The 11629-nt window shown below is 48.4% G+C and overlaps 1 protein-coding gene across 1 annotated transcript; it reads left to right on the forward strand.

The window, feature by feature from the left end:
* Positions 1-2173: 2173 nt before the first annotated feature.
* LOC146346510 (lymphocyte antigen 6E-like) lies at positions 2174-10533 on the forward strand. The gene is made up of 3 exons (XM_084848602.1): positions 2174-2294; positions 8956-9072; positions 10094-10533. The coding sequence occupies exons 1-3, from the start codon at positions 2243-2245 to the stop codon at positions 10297-10299; spliced, it is 375 nt and encodes a 124-aa protein (XP_084704728.1). The 5' UTR covers positions 2174-2242; the 3' UTR covers positions 10300-10533.
* Positions 10534-11629: the final 1096 nt, after the last annotated feature.

Here is an 11629-nt window from a genome sequence, read left to right on the forward strand (position 1 = left end):
AGCCATCAAAGTGGTATCATCTGCATATCGGAGATTGTTAATGTTTCTTCCAGCAATTTTAACTCCAGCCTTGGATTCATCAAGCCCAGCACGTTGCATGATGTGTTCTGCATACAGGTTGAATAGGTAGGATGAGAGTATACAACCCTGCCGTACTCCTTTCCCAATCTTAAACCAGTCCGTTGTTCCGTGGTCTGTTCTTACCGTTGCTACTTGGTCGTTACACAGATTCCTCAGGAGGCAGACAAGATGACTTGGTATCCCCAGCCCACCAAGAACTTGCCACAATTTGTGATGATCCACACAGTCAAAGGCTTTAGAAAAGTCAATAAAACAGAAATACATGTTTTTCTGAAACTCCCTGGCTTTCTCCATTATCCAGTGGATATTGGCAATTTGGTCTCGAGTTCCTCTGCCTTTTCTAATCCCAGCTTGTACGTCTGGCAATTCTTGTTCCATGAATTTCTGGAGTCTACCTTGCAAGATCTTGAGCATTGCCTTACTGGCATGTGAAATAAGTGCCACTGTTCGATAGTTGGAACATTCTTTGGTGCTTCCCTTTTTTGATATGGGGATATAAGTCGATTTTTTCCAATCTGTTGGCCATTCTTGTGTTTTCCAAATTTGCTGGCATATGGCTTGCATCACCTTGACAGCATCATCTTGCAAGATTTGAAACAGTTCACCTGGGATACCATCGTCTCCTGCTGCCTTGTTATTAGCAATGCTTCTTACGGCCCATTCAACCTCACTCTTCAGGATGTCTGGCTCTAGCTCACTGACCACACCGTCAAATCTATCCCCGATATTATTATCCTTCCTATACAGATCTTCCATATATTCTTGCCACCTTTTCTTGATCTCTTCTGCTTCTGTTAGGTCCTTGCCATCTTTGTTTTTGATCATACCCATTTTTGCCTGGAATTTACCTCCGATGTTTCTAATTTTCTGGAAGAGGTCTCTTGTCCTTCCTATTCTGTTATCTTCTTCCGCTTCCACGCATTGCTTGTTTAAAAATAATTCTTTATCTCTTCTGGCTAACCTCTGGAATTTTCCAAAGGTGGAGGGTAACCTTATCTGACTTTAGCAATCCTGCTCCCAAATCACAACTCAGCTCTGAATTGTCCTAGATGCTGATTTTCTTCCCAGCTCAATTCCATAGCAGCAAAGTGCCTGTGTTAATGATCTCCCTCAGGGTCCTTACAGCGGCGCGTGAGTTGCAGATATGGGAGGCAGGCTGGGGAAGTTCTTGGGCTTGGTTTCTGGGCAGGCTTGGGCACATGCTTACCACACCAAATCCATGGGCCCTTTGGAACCACCACCACTGCAAGATCCAGAATGCAAGGAAAGCCATGGCAAATTCATGTCTGATGTTGTCCTTCAGAATCCTAGACCTGCAATCCAAGTATTTGTCAGAAAAGAAAAGAGTCAGCAGAGGGACAGAGCTTGGAGGCTATTGCAGCTCACAGCTGTAGAAAGGATCCCAGGGCCTTGCTTGGCTGCTGATGTAGATTTGCAGATGAATGCACGTTACTACTGATGCTGTGGCTTCACCCCAAAAATGCTTGTGCCGCAACCGATGTGTAGTTTGTAAGGAGTCCCAATGCTCCTGGTTGTGCATGCTGCAAAAGCTGGCTAGCTATGTTTCCATCACAGCTCTGGCTACCTCTTGAACTGTGCCCTCCAGATGTGTTGGACTACAACTCCCAGCATGCTGGGAGTTGTACTCCAACACATCTGGAGGGCACCAGGTTGGGAAGGATGTCTTGGACTCACAGCAGCCTTTTGTAGGCCGTCTCTGTTGCTTGATGTTAGGGCATGCTCCGAAAGCAAACAATGTTGTTTTCCTGGACTGGAATTCCCCACAAGGAGCTAATTAAGCTGGTAAGACCTCAGCACTTACGGGCAGGATGACTCAGTGGGCCAGTTTGCACAACACAGTGGCTTATCATGGGTTAATTAACCCATGATTAGCCCTGGTGTGTGTGGGGCATATGTGGCTGCCAGTGGGGAAAAAATAGTAGGGGAATTTCATGCAAGTTCCATCATGCTCTCCATGGATTGGCATTGAAAACACTCCTGTGCACAGGAGTATCCAAATGCATGATGCATTCTTTGGGCAATCACATGTCTCTCCCTGATGACATCTCCCTTAATGTACAACACGTCTGTTATTACTGAGTAGCTACGACATATATAATGATGGAATAGGTGCCTGCACTTTACAGCTTTGGAAGGCAAGATGAAGGCATTCACTGTTGTGCTTTTGATGGCAGCCCTGTGCATGGGGAGAGGTGAGTGGGGCACCAAGAGATCCCCTGGTGTTAAACCAAGGGTGGGGAGACATTGACAAGGGATCTGGGAAGTGCTCGGGGATGATCACAGGGACCTAGCAGAACTTCTGTGCTTGAGATGGAGCAGCAGAAATAGTGACTCCATGCTGCTGAAGACAGGTCTGGGAATTGTTTTATATTCTCAGTTCTTCTGCAATGCACCAAAACTGAGAGTACCTGAAATGTATTGGAAACTCTCTAATAAAAGATTTATCTGTATTTCTTCGTTCGTTCATTCTAAAGCTTATAAGGGTGTAATCCCATGCATGTCTAGACAGAAAAAGGTCCTACAACTCCCAACATTCCCCAGCCAGCAGAGGAGTTGTAGGGATTTTTCCTGTCTAAACATGTACAGGATTGCACCCTAAGCCAACTAGCTCTCAGTGCTTTTGATTGAGTACCTGATATACAACTGCAGATTATAATTGATTGAGTGGTTGCATTTCTATACTGCCCCATAGCCGAAGCTCTCATAATATGGGTGCAATGCAGAATGATTCGGATCTGCTCTGTAAAAACTGCAGAGCTCTTGTTGCAGATGAGTGTCCCAAATATGTGGCGTGAACGCCCAGGAGGGCAGAAAGAGCTATACAAATAAAAGGGCGGGTTGTGCACATCTCTGGATGCTCTTAATGATATTAGCGTTGCGAAGGTTTGCTTCCAACCTGGGCTACAGTAAATAAAGTAGCCATATATGCTGTTGCAGTGTCTCTGTACAGCAAGAGTGAGGAACCTGTGCCTTCCATATGTTTTTGGACTCTGACTCCCATCAGCCCCAGCCAGCCTGGTCAGGGATTTGGGAGTTGTTTTCCAACAATATCGGGAGGGCCACCGGTTCCCCACCTCTGCTGCACAGTAACTCATCCTTGAGTTGCAGATACGCCGTAGAGCAGCGCCAATGCGCATGACGGTGTTGGCATCCTGCTTTCACAAGTCATCCTACTTTCACCAGCATCCCAGCTCCAGCCCAGCCCTCATGATACACCACCACCGATCGCAAGTAGCAACTAGCAGCCCCAGACAGGGATAGGCAGTTTTGCAAATTTAGTTTGGCAGGTTTGTGGCCAGAGGTGGCAGCTGGACAAAAGAAACAGATGTACAAAGAACAATGAGAAGCCAAGCCTCTCTCTCAAACGACAAGCAAGTCCTTAAAAACTATTCTCCATCTCCAGTCAAGTCTCCTACCTGTGAAAGGGGTAAGGCTGGCAGTGGCTTGCCACACCAAAGACTGACTGATCAAGGAATTGTGGCTCCTGGCGCAAGGAAGGCTCTTTCCTGTAGGAGCTGTGAAGCTCTGATATAATTACACTGCAAAGAAAAAGAACAACAGTGGATCAGTCTCAGAGAAAGCAAACTCAAGAGACCAACAGTGCAACCTATGCACACGTACTTAGGTTTAAGCTCCCTTGAACACGGCGGGACTTGCTTCTAACCAATTGGGCAGAGACTTGCACTTGAAGGCAGCAACCCTATGCAAACTCATCAGGGAGTGTGCCCCACTGAATATAGTGGGACTCAATGGAGGCTGGTGTCTCCAATGTCAGTGGGGCAGTGAATCCGCTCCGGGTTTCAGTCAGAACCAGCTAGAACTCCAAAGGAGCTATCCAAGGTGCTGAACCTTTTGGGGGGATAGGGGTAAGCACCTTGGATAGCTCCTTTAGAGTCCTGGCTGGTTCTCACTGAAACCTGGATGGATAGCCTGTCCCACTGACATCGGAGACACCAGCCTCCACTGGTGGGACTTACTTCCAAGTAAACATTCATAGGCTTGCACTGTACATCTTTGTGAAATTGGTGCAATTCTGTGCGTGCATGTGCGTGTGTGTGTGCACGCGTGTGCACGTGTGCGTCCATGGCAGAATTTGGCAATTGTTGTGGAAAGGAAGGAAGGAAGGAAGGAAGGAAGAAAGAAAGAAAGAAAGAAAGAAAGAAAGAAAGAAAGAAAGAAAGAAAAGGAGATGGACTTTCAGCCACCCCCAACCTGGTCCCCTCCAGACATGTTGGACTACAACTCCCATCTTTCTCAGCCAGCACAGCCAACACACCTGGAGGGCTCCCTCTTGGGTAAGGCTGTTCTGAGCCATTACATTATTGCCTTGAATGTCTGACTCCCAGCGCTTGCATCATAAAGAACCATCTTGTCTCTCAAGTCACCTCTAAGTAAAAGATTGGGTGGGACTGCACTAGAGTTGTGCCAGAGGAGTGGCTGAGTTGAGGTTCCCAGAGCCACAGCCAAAGAAATAAAAATAAGATCCGCAGTTGGGTCAGATAATGCCCAGATATGATGTTCACCAGCTTAAGGACGAGGAACATGATGAGTTTCTCAGGATGATGTGTTCCCCACCCCATCCCATGTCCTGCCCATGTTTCACCCAGTCGGTTTTGGGCCCATCCCTTTTGCTTTTGGACCCAACCACCACTGGAATGCTCCCCCCCCCCCCCGAGCTTCTCCAAAACCAAAACTGTCCCTCAGGTTGACAGAGGTTCCACACCCTTGCAACAAAGGGAGGCAGCTGCTCTGGGCCATTGTATTGTGGCTAATGCAGTTAAATGGTTTGGCAGGCCAGGCCAGGCCAGGCCAAAGAAAGTCCATCTTCACCCAGTGCATAATTAACTTATGGAATTCACTGCCGCTGGTTCGGTTGGCTTTGAACAGGGGATCAGACAAATCCGTGCAGGAAAAGTCCATCAGTGGCTACTACTAGTCCTGGTGGCTGCATGCAAATTCCAGGTCCAGAGGCAGTAGGCTACTGAATCCCTGTTGGTTCGGGAGCAAGACTAGGTGAGGGCCTTTGCCGTCATGCACCGTTTGTGGCTTTGCCAGAAGCATCTCCTTGGACACACTGTGGGAAACTGGATGCCAGCTTCTTATGGGCATCATTAAGGCAGGCTTACCCAGCTTGGTGCCCTCCAGATGTGCTGGACTACGACTCCCATGATCCAGCTGGCTAGGAGCTTATGGGAGTTGTAGTCCAACACATCTGGAGGGCACCAGGTTGGGTAAAGCCGCCTGAAGCGTTTTACAGTGGGAGACAGACAGATCACCACCACAATTTTCTCCTGGCTGAGCCTCATTGACATGAACGGAAGCAGTGCAAGAGCCCATCTGGTGGATTCATAGAATCATAGAATCACAGAATAGTAGGGTTGGAAGGGGCCTATCAGACCATCGAGTCCAACATGGATTGGGCTCCCTGTCAATTGGTCTGGGTCTGTGGGTTGTGGTGAGGCCATTTGGATCTTTCTCCTGCATGCCTTGAAATGTCCCAGCTGGCCCTGGAAGCTCACAGAGCACAGCAGAAGGCGTGCCGTGGAGGGTGACATCAATGTTTTGCCAATAAACTTTATAGTGGACTTTACAGTGTACTTTACAGCATGTAGAAACCCAAAGTGCTGTTTGTAGAAGACGATCTGGCTGGTATTTGTTGCAATTTGTCCACACCTCTCCTCTCCACATGACTGCATTTAATGGACTAGTCCCATCATGGTGAACGCCTCTGCTTGATGGCCAACACTTTTGCCTTTTCCTCAGTCCAACCCCACCCAACTGGCATGCATGCACACACTCTTTCTCCCCAGGGCTCGGGCACTAGGAAAAGTTAGCTCCAATATAAGATGCACAGCCATGGAAAGATGTTTGCCTGGCATTTCAAAACCACTCAACTTTGCATAATAATCTTTGTCTTGCCCAACATCCCAGTTTAATTAGAAGGGTGGTACCCTGCACAAAACAGACTGCCTTACATGACAACAATCCCAGGGAACAGAAGAGATTGCCCAGCCATCCTCTTGATTGCAAAAATCAGTTGTTTTACGGAGGGGGAAAATTGATGGGTGATAAATTCAGGATAGAGGGGTGGATCCAGACTTAGTTATACTTCAAGTACACCCATTGAAATCAATGGAACTTAAGTTAATCATGATTTACTTAAGTCACATTCATTTCAAGGCATCTAATCTAAGCATGACCAAGTCTGGATTCAACCCAGACAAGTGAAAGGTCTTCTTCATACAGCACGTAACTATATGTGTGGAATTCGCCACTGCAAGAGATGGTGATTTCCCACTGGTTTAGATGGCATGGCTTCAAAGACAGAAATTCCTGGAAGATAGGTCTATCAGTGGCTATTCGCCACCATGGCTAAAGGGACTCTCCATGTACAGAGACAGTCACCGAGTTCACACAACATGCCAGGCTCACCATGGGTTATTTAACCTATGAGCTGTGCAGCACACCGGATGCCATTTTGAATATGCAACCCCTGATGTGGCTGCAGCATGTCATGCAAACCCAGCCGTTGGGGGTTATGAGAGGGTTAAACAACCCTCACATAACCCTTGGTTAAATAACCCACTGTGAGTCTGGCACGTCGTGTGAACCGGGCCAGAATCTCTCTTATAAATTGGTGCTTGAGGCAGGCAAGGTGGAGCAGCAAATGACACCCTGTACATCATGGTGCATAATACCCAACGCCAGCCAAGTTATTTTGGCAGCTGAGGCAGAAAGTCCTCACAAGCGCCTCTCCCTGCCGGTAAAAAATATTGGTGTTGTGCCAAATCCTGTCCCCTTTTTGGGGGAACCTTTTCTCACCCTGTGAAAGAGGCATTGTTTTTTCTGCCTCTTTTGCAGGGAGGGGGAGAATTTCGGAGAATTTTCTCCTTGGGGAGGAGGACAGGGTTTCCACATCCTTTTTTAAAGTGAAGGTGATTCTTGAGGGGTCTTTCTATATTTTTTTTAAATGCTGCCTGCATTTGCAGGAGCCAGAACTCTTCTTCAGCTGGGAGTTCCTCCTGAATGCCTATTGGAGAGGGCAAGGTCACATGTTCCCCTGGGAGTTCAGAAAGAACTGGGCTCCTGCAAGTGCAGGGGGTGTTTTTTAAAGATAGAAAGACCCCTCATGAATTTCCTACACTTAAAAAGGTATGTGGACACCCTGTCCCACTCCCCAAGGAGAAAATTCTCTGAAATACTCACCTCTCCCAGGAATTTTGGCCAGAGTTTTTGTCCCCCCACCCCATGATATGCCGTAAATGGAAGAATTGAAATTTTCAGCACAGCACTAAAAAATACAACAACAGTAACACATTAAATAATTAACTATCTTCTGCCCTTCCATGATGCCCCAAATCAGCTACCTGAGCTAATGCTAGGGCTGGCTCTGTCTGGCAGCAAAGAGCAACCCCTGGGGCTGGGGTGGGGGGAGGCCGCTGCCTTCATGCCCTGCTTTGTAGGCTCCCGGGAGGCATCTGTGGGAAACAGGATGCATGACTAGATATAATTTTGGTCAGATCCAGAAGGTCTCACTTTATGCTCCTGCGCATGCCACATTCTCATATTGTGTTTTTATGTAGCCCGCCTTTCCCTTGGTGGTGAGAACACCACTGAATGGATGCCCAGTGCAGAATCGACTAGCTTAGGACCATGGCTTCCAAAGGTTGTACCTTCAGGGAATGGTGCCCATGTTGCAAGAGACTCTTGCATGCATGGCACAGCACCCCTGTGCACTGCAGAGGCTTCTGGGCCTGCGTGCACAGATTATGTGGGCTACTGGCCAAGCCTGTTTGGCATCACCGTTCCCTCCACCTCTCCCATACTGAGAGTGCGACCTAGACCCCCTTCAGCACTCTCTACCATTGCAGAATCAGTAGTGTCGGGCAAACTGTCTCTCAAGGAAGCTTGTCCACCAGATCTGTTCCATGAGGAACCCTGACCCCGAAAGGGTTCGGGGTACACTGGAACACAGTTTGACCATGACTGGCCTAGGATATCAGGCTTATTTGCCCTACAGGGTTTTGGTTTTTAAAATTGCATCTTGCTATTTACATCATCGTCTTTTGGTGTTGGTCACAGTGCAAAGGCAGGCTGCATACAGTCCCAGGTTCAGTTTCCAGTATCCCCAGTTCAAGGATTTCAGGGTGCTGGTGGGAAAGATCTTTGCCTGAGATGCTGGGGTGCAGCTCTTGGTCTGGGTAGCAAACATTACGGAGCCACGAAGATCTGACACAATAGAAGGCAGCTTCAGAGGTGCCAGGGTCAATCCTTTTATTGCTGCTCTGTTACTCATTTTTATCTTTTGGTTTGCTGCCCTGTTTGGTTAATGTGGTTTTTGATTTTATTGTACATTTATGGTTCTTGTTTGTCAGCAGCCTTATAAGGAAAGGGTGTGTGTGTGTGTGTGTGTGTATTCCGTCCCCCTCTCTGTCCCTCTGTTTCTATTGTTCAGCCTTGAGTGCCGATACTTATGTAGCACAGCAGCCTTCCAAGCAGAAATGAGTGACTGGGAGCTGCCATTTTAATTTCCCACAATGCCCCAGAGTGATGCTAAATTGTGGGACTTTTAAGAAATTACAGTAGCTGCTAGATCCAGCGGCTCAGAGCACAGGGCCAGTAATTTTTTTAAGGGGTCCCCAGACCCCCATCAGCAGTGGGCCCCACCCACGGTGCTGGGGTCCCAGCAGCTGCCAGAGGTTGTCAGGTGGTGACACTGGCCCTGGCTGATACATGTAATTATATTAGCCAGGAAAGTTCAATTGTAATTGAACTTTCCAAAAGAAAGTTCCATGGAAAATTCATTGCTCTAGCAACCTAAATGCCCTCCCACCTGTTCCTCTTTTTCTGTAGTTTCATCGCTGCACTGCTACAGGTGCCAAAATGCAAAATCCCATGGGGAATGCACAGAATCCATTAAGTGTTCAGATCTGGACCAATATTGTGTGACGCTGAATCACCGAACTCCAGGTAAGTTTCCGAGTGATGTATGATTTGCTTACAGGAAGGTGGGAGGCGCAGAACTTGGAGGAGCTGAAGATACCTGAACCAGGTTTGATGTGTGGCTATGGAAGGATGTTGACAAGTCGCACCGCATCCACGACACTCACAAACGTGAGGAAGGAGGGGTACAGAAAGTGCAAGGGGGTGCATCTGCCGCTTAAAGAATTGTGATGCTGCCGCCTGGGACTTCCTTTGCTAGCGCTTGCAAGGGAATCCCTTCCTTGGGATGCCCTTGCAATAAGGGAAGGGGTTGACTTGCTAGGGCTAGCATTAACCGTTATCCTTTATCAGATACAGGATCTCGAAAGCAGAGCCTCTGAGGAAAAGCTAAAGGAACTGTATGCGTTTCGCACAGGGCCGGCCCTGTCATGAGGTGGAGTGAGGTAGCTGCCTCCTGTAGCAGGTGCTGGGGGCCAGGGAACTGTGGTCTGGAAGTAGAATTCAGTTGTCACTCCCATCAGCTTCTTTACATGGAGCTGGGGTGGGGGCGCACTCTGTTGCCCTTTGCCTCATACAACAAAATGTCCTGGGCTGGCCCTAGAAAGACGCTCAGGGGAGAAAAGTGCTGACAAAGAGGACAGTAACAATGCCATAATGCAGGGCTGTTGAACCTCTTTCGGTCCAAGGGCTGAGTTCAGTCTCTGAAAAGCTCTCCCAAACTGGCCCCACCCACCGCAGTCTTTGGCCCCACCCACTGCATTACAATAGTGGGTGGGGCCAAAGATTGCAGTGGGTGGAGCAAAAAGGGGGAGGTCAAAGCACCAGCATATTTTGGCTTAGAGCTCTTATCGCCAGTAATGATGCACCAGGAGGGGCATTTTAACCTTTCAGAATGGGGTGGGGGGGACCTGCTGCAAGGCTAGAAAACCACCAAGCAATCGGCAGTTGGAGGACATGAGGTGGCAGCAGTGTTGCCATCTACCAGATCTTATGGCAATTTCTTATCCCTCCCCCCACCTCTCTCTCTTGTCTGAATTCTGCTTTTCAGGCCAGCTTTCCTTCAGCAAATGGTGTGCTCCAGAGTGCCCAAATTTCAACGTTGAAATCAAGGGGGGCAAAACCAATGTTTCGGCTGATTGCTGCAACTTCGATTACTGCAACAGTGGCGGGCCCAGCAGTGCGAAGGCCAGTTACGCTGTCGTGGCCGTGGCAACCCTGGCCAGCTTCCTCTACATCCTCCAGACAGGGCTGTGATGGGCAGGCAGAGACCATCTCTGGCAGCGTCTCCGGAAGCTCATCGGAGCGGCTCAAATCCCCACGCTTGCTTCCTCTGGCTTGATGGGCCTTTTTTCTACAGAATGCCATTCCCCCTTCCCCACGTGCCACGGGGATGCCATTGTCAAGTGATTCCCTGTGTAAAAGCTCCCTGCATTAAGTAAATGGGTGCAAATGGAGCACGAAATAATAATAAAATATCGGAGAAAAGGGTTAGTGTGCTCCTCTCTCGGATGTGCTGGTGAACAGGGGAAGGCCTGGTGAGCTGTTGTTGGTCACTGTAGACGAGCACAGAGGTAGATGGACTCATGCTTCTAAGGCGTTTTCCTGTGTTCTAACTTCTGACAGGGCCACAGTGGAATGAGGCCTGGCTGTCACACAGCTGAAAGTGGGGGATGAACCTCTGTACCTTAGGGACAAGTCAGACATCCAAATAAGTCCTACACCAGAAGAAACGTAACATTATGCATCTTTAGTTGAGCAATACTCCCCTCTAATGGGCAAAGACAAGAGTACCAATTCGGGTCGTTTAGACAAGAGTTTGCCTCAAAGCACAAGCAACTATGATCTGTAAGGGGCTTCGGATGATACCTTCCATTGCACCAAGATAAGTTAGTGTCAGAAGCTTTCAAACTGCTTTGCCAACCATCTTGCTTTTCATCCCTGATGCCTCCTCCTTCCACCTGAGGGGCACAAAGATGACTTCCCAGTAACGTTTCTTCCTCTTTCCTCCACCTCCCTGTGGGCCCGTCTGGATCCACTCAGCAAGCTGATCGCTTTTGAGGGTAGTTTGTATTCTGAATGCCGAGTGTAATAAAATGTCCTTTTGTTCTTCAAGTTAACAAAAGGCCCGAGAAGTTTCCTCCCCATGGCAAGTTCCACCATGGGCCCCAGTTACAGTTTTCCGACAGTTCTTTGGGCTCTTTTTTGACGATGGGCAGTAGAAGCTCAAAGGAAACCTGCCAGTTCTTCAGTGTGGTAAATGGGCAGAGAAAACTGAAAACTGGCTGAGAGGGCAACAACTGGGCCAGAAGGAGAGGAGCAGAGGTGGTGCGGACAGGCAGGCGAGGGGCTGCAGCCCAGGACCAGAGAAGCCACGCACCAAAAGATATCCCTTTAAACCCATACACAGTGGCTATGCCTTATTTTCCATTTTTACTCTACTGTACATTCAGCGGAGCATGATCCAGATTGGGACCCTGGCATGAGGGGCAGGGGGCTTTTACAATCTGGACTGGTCCCCCTGCACCTACTCGAGAGCGAAAAAGAGAAAGGATGCAGTTGCTAAATATGGATGTAAAGTGATGTC

Source organism: Heloderma suspectum, chromosome 4 (assembly GCF_057233095.1).
Source record: "Heloderma suspectum isolate Gila_16-S chromosome 4, 16-S_ref, whole genome shotgun sequence".
NCBI lineage: Eukaryota > Metazoa > Chordata > Lepidosauria > Squamata > Helodermatidae > Heloderma > Heloderma suspectum.

Bases quoted from the DNA above. Each gene is read 5' to 3' on its own strand.
- LOC146346510 (XM_084848602.1), top strand. From the start codon at position 2,243: ATGAAGGCATTCACTGTTGTGCTTTTGATGGCAGCCCTGTGCATGGGG. The intron at 2,295-8,955 runs GTGAGTGGGGCA...CTTTTTCTGTAG, and splicing joins AGCCCTGTGCATGGGGAGAG to TTTCATCGCTGCACTGCTAC. The intron at 9,073-10,093 runs GTAAGTTTCCGA...TCTGCTTTTCAG, and splicing joins GCTGAATCACCGAACTCCAG to GCCAGCTTTCCTTCAGCAAA.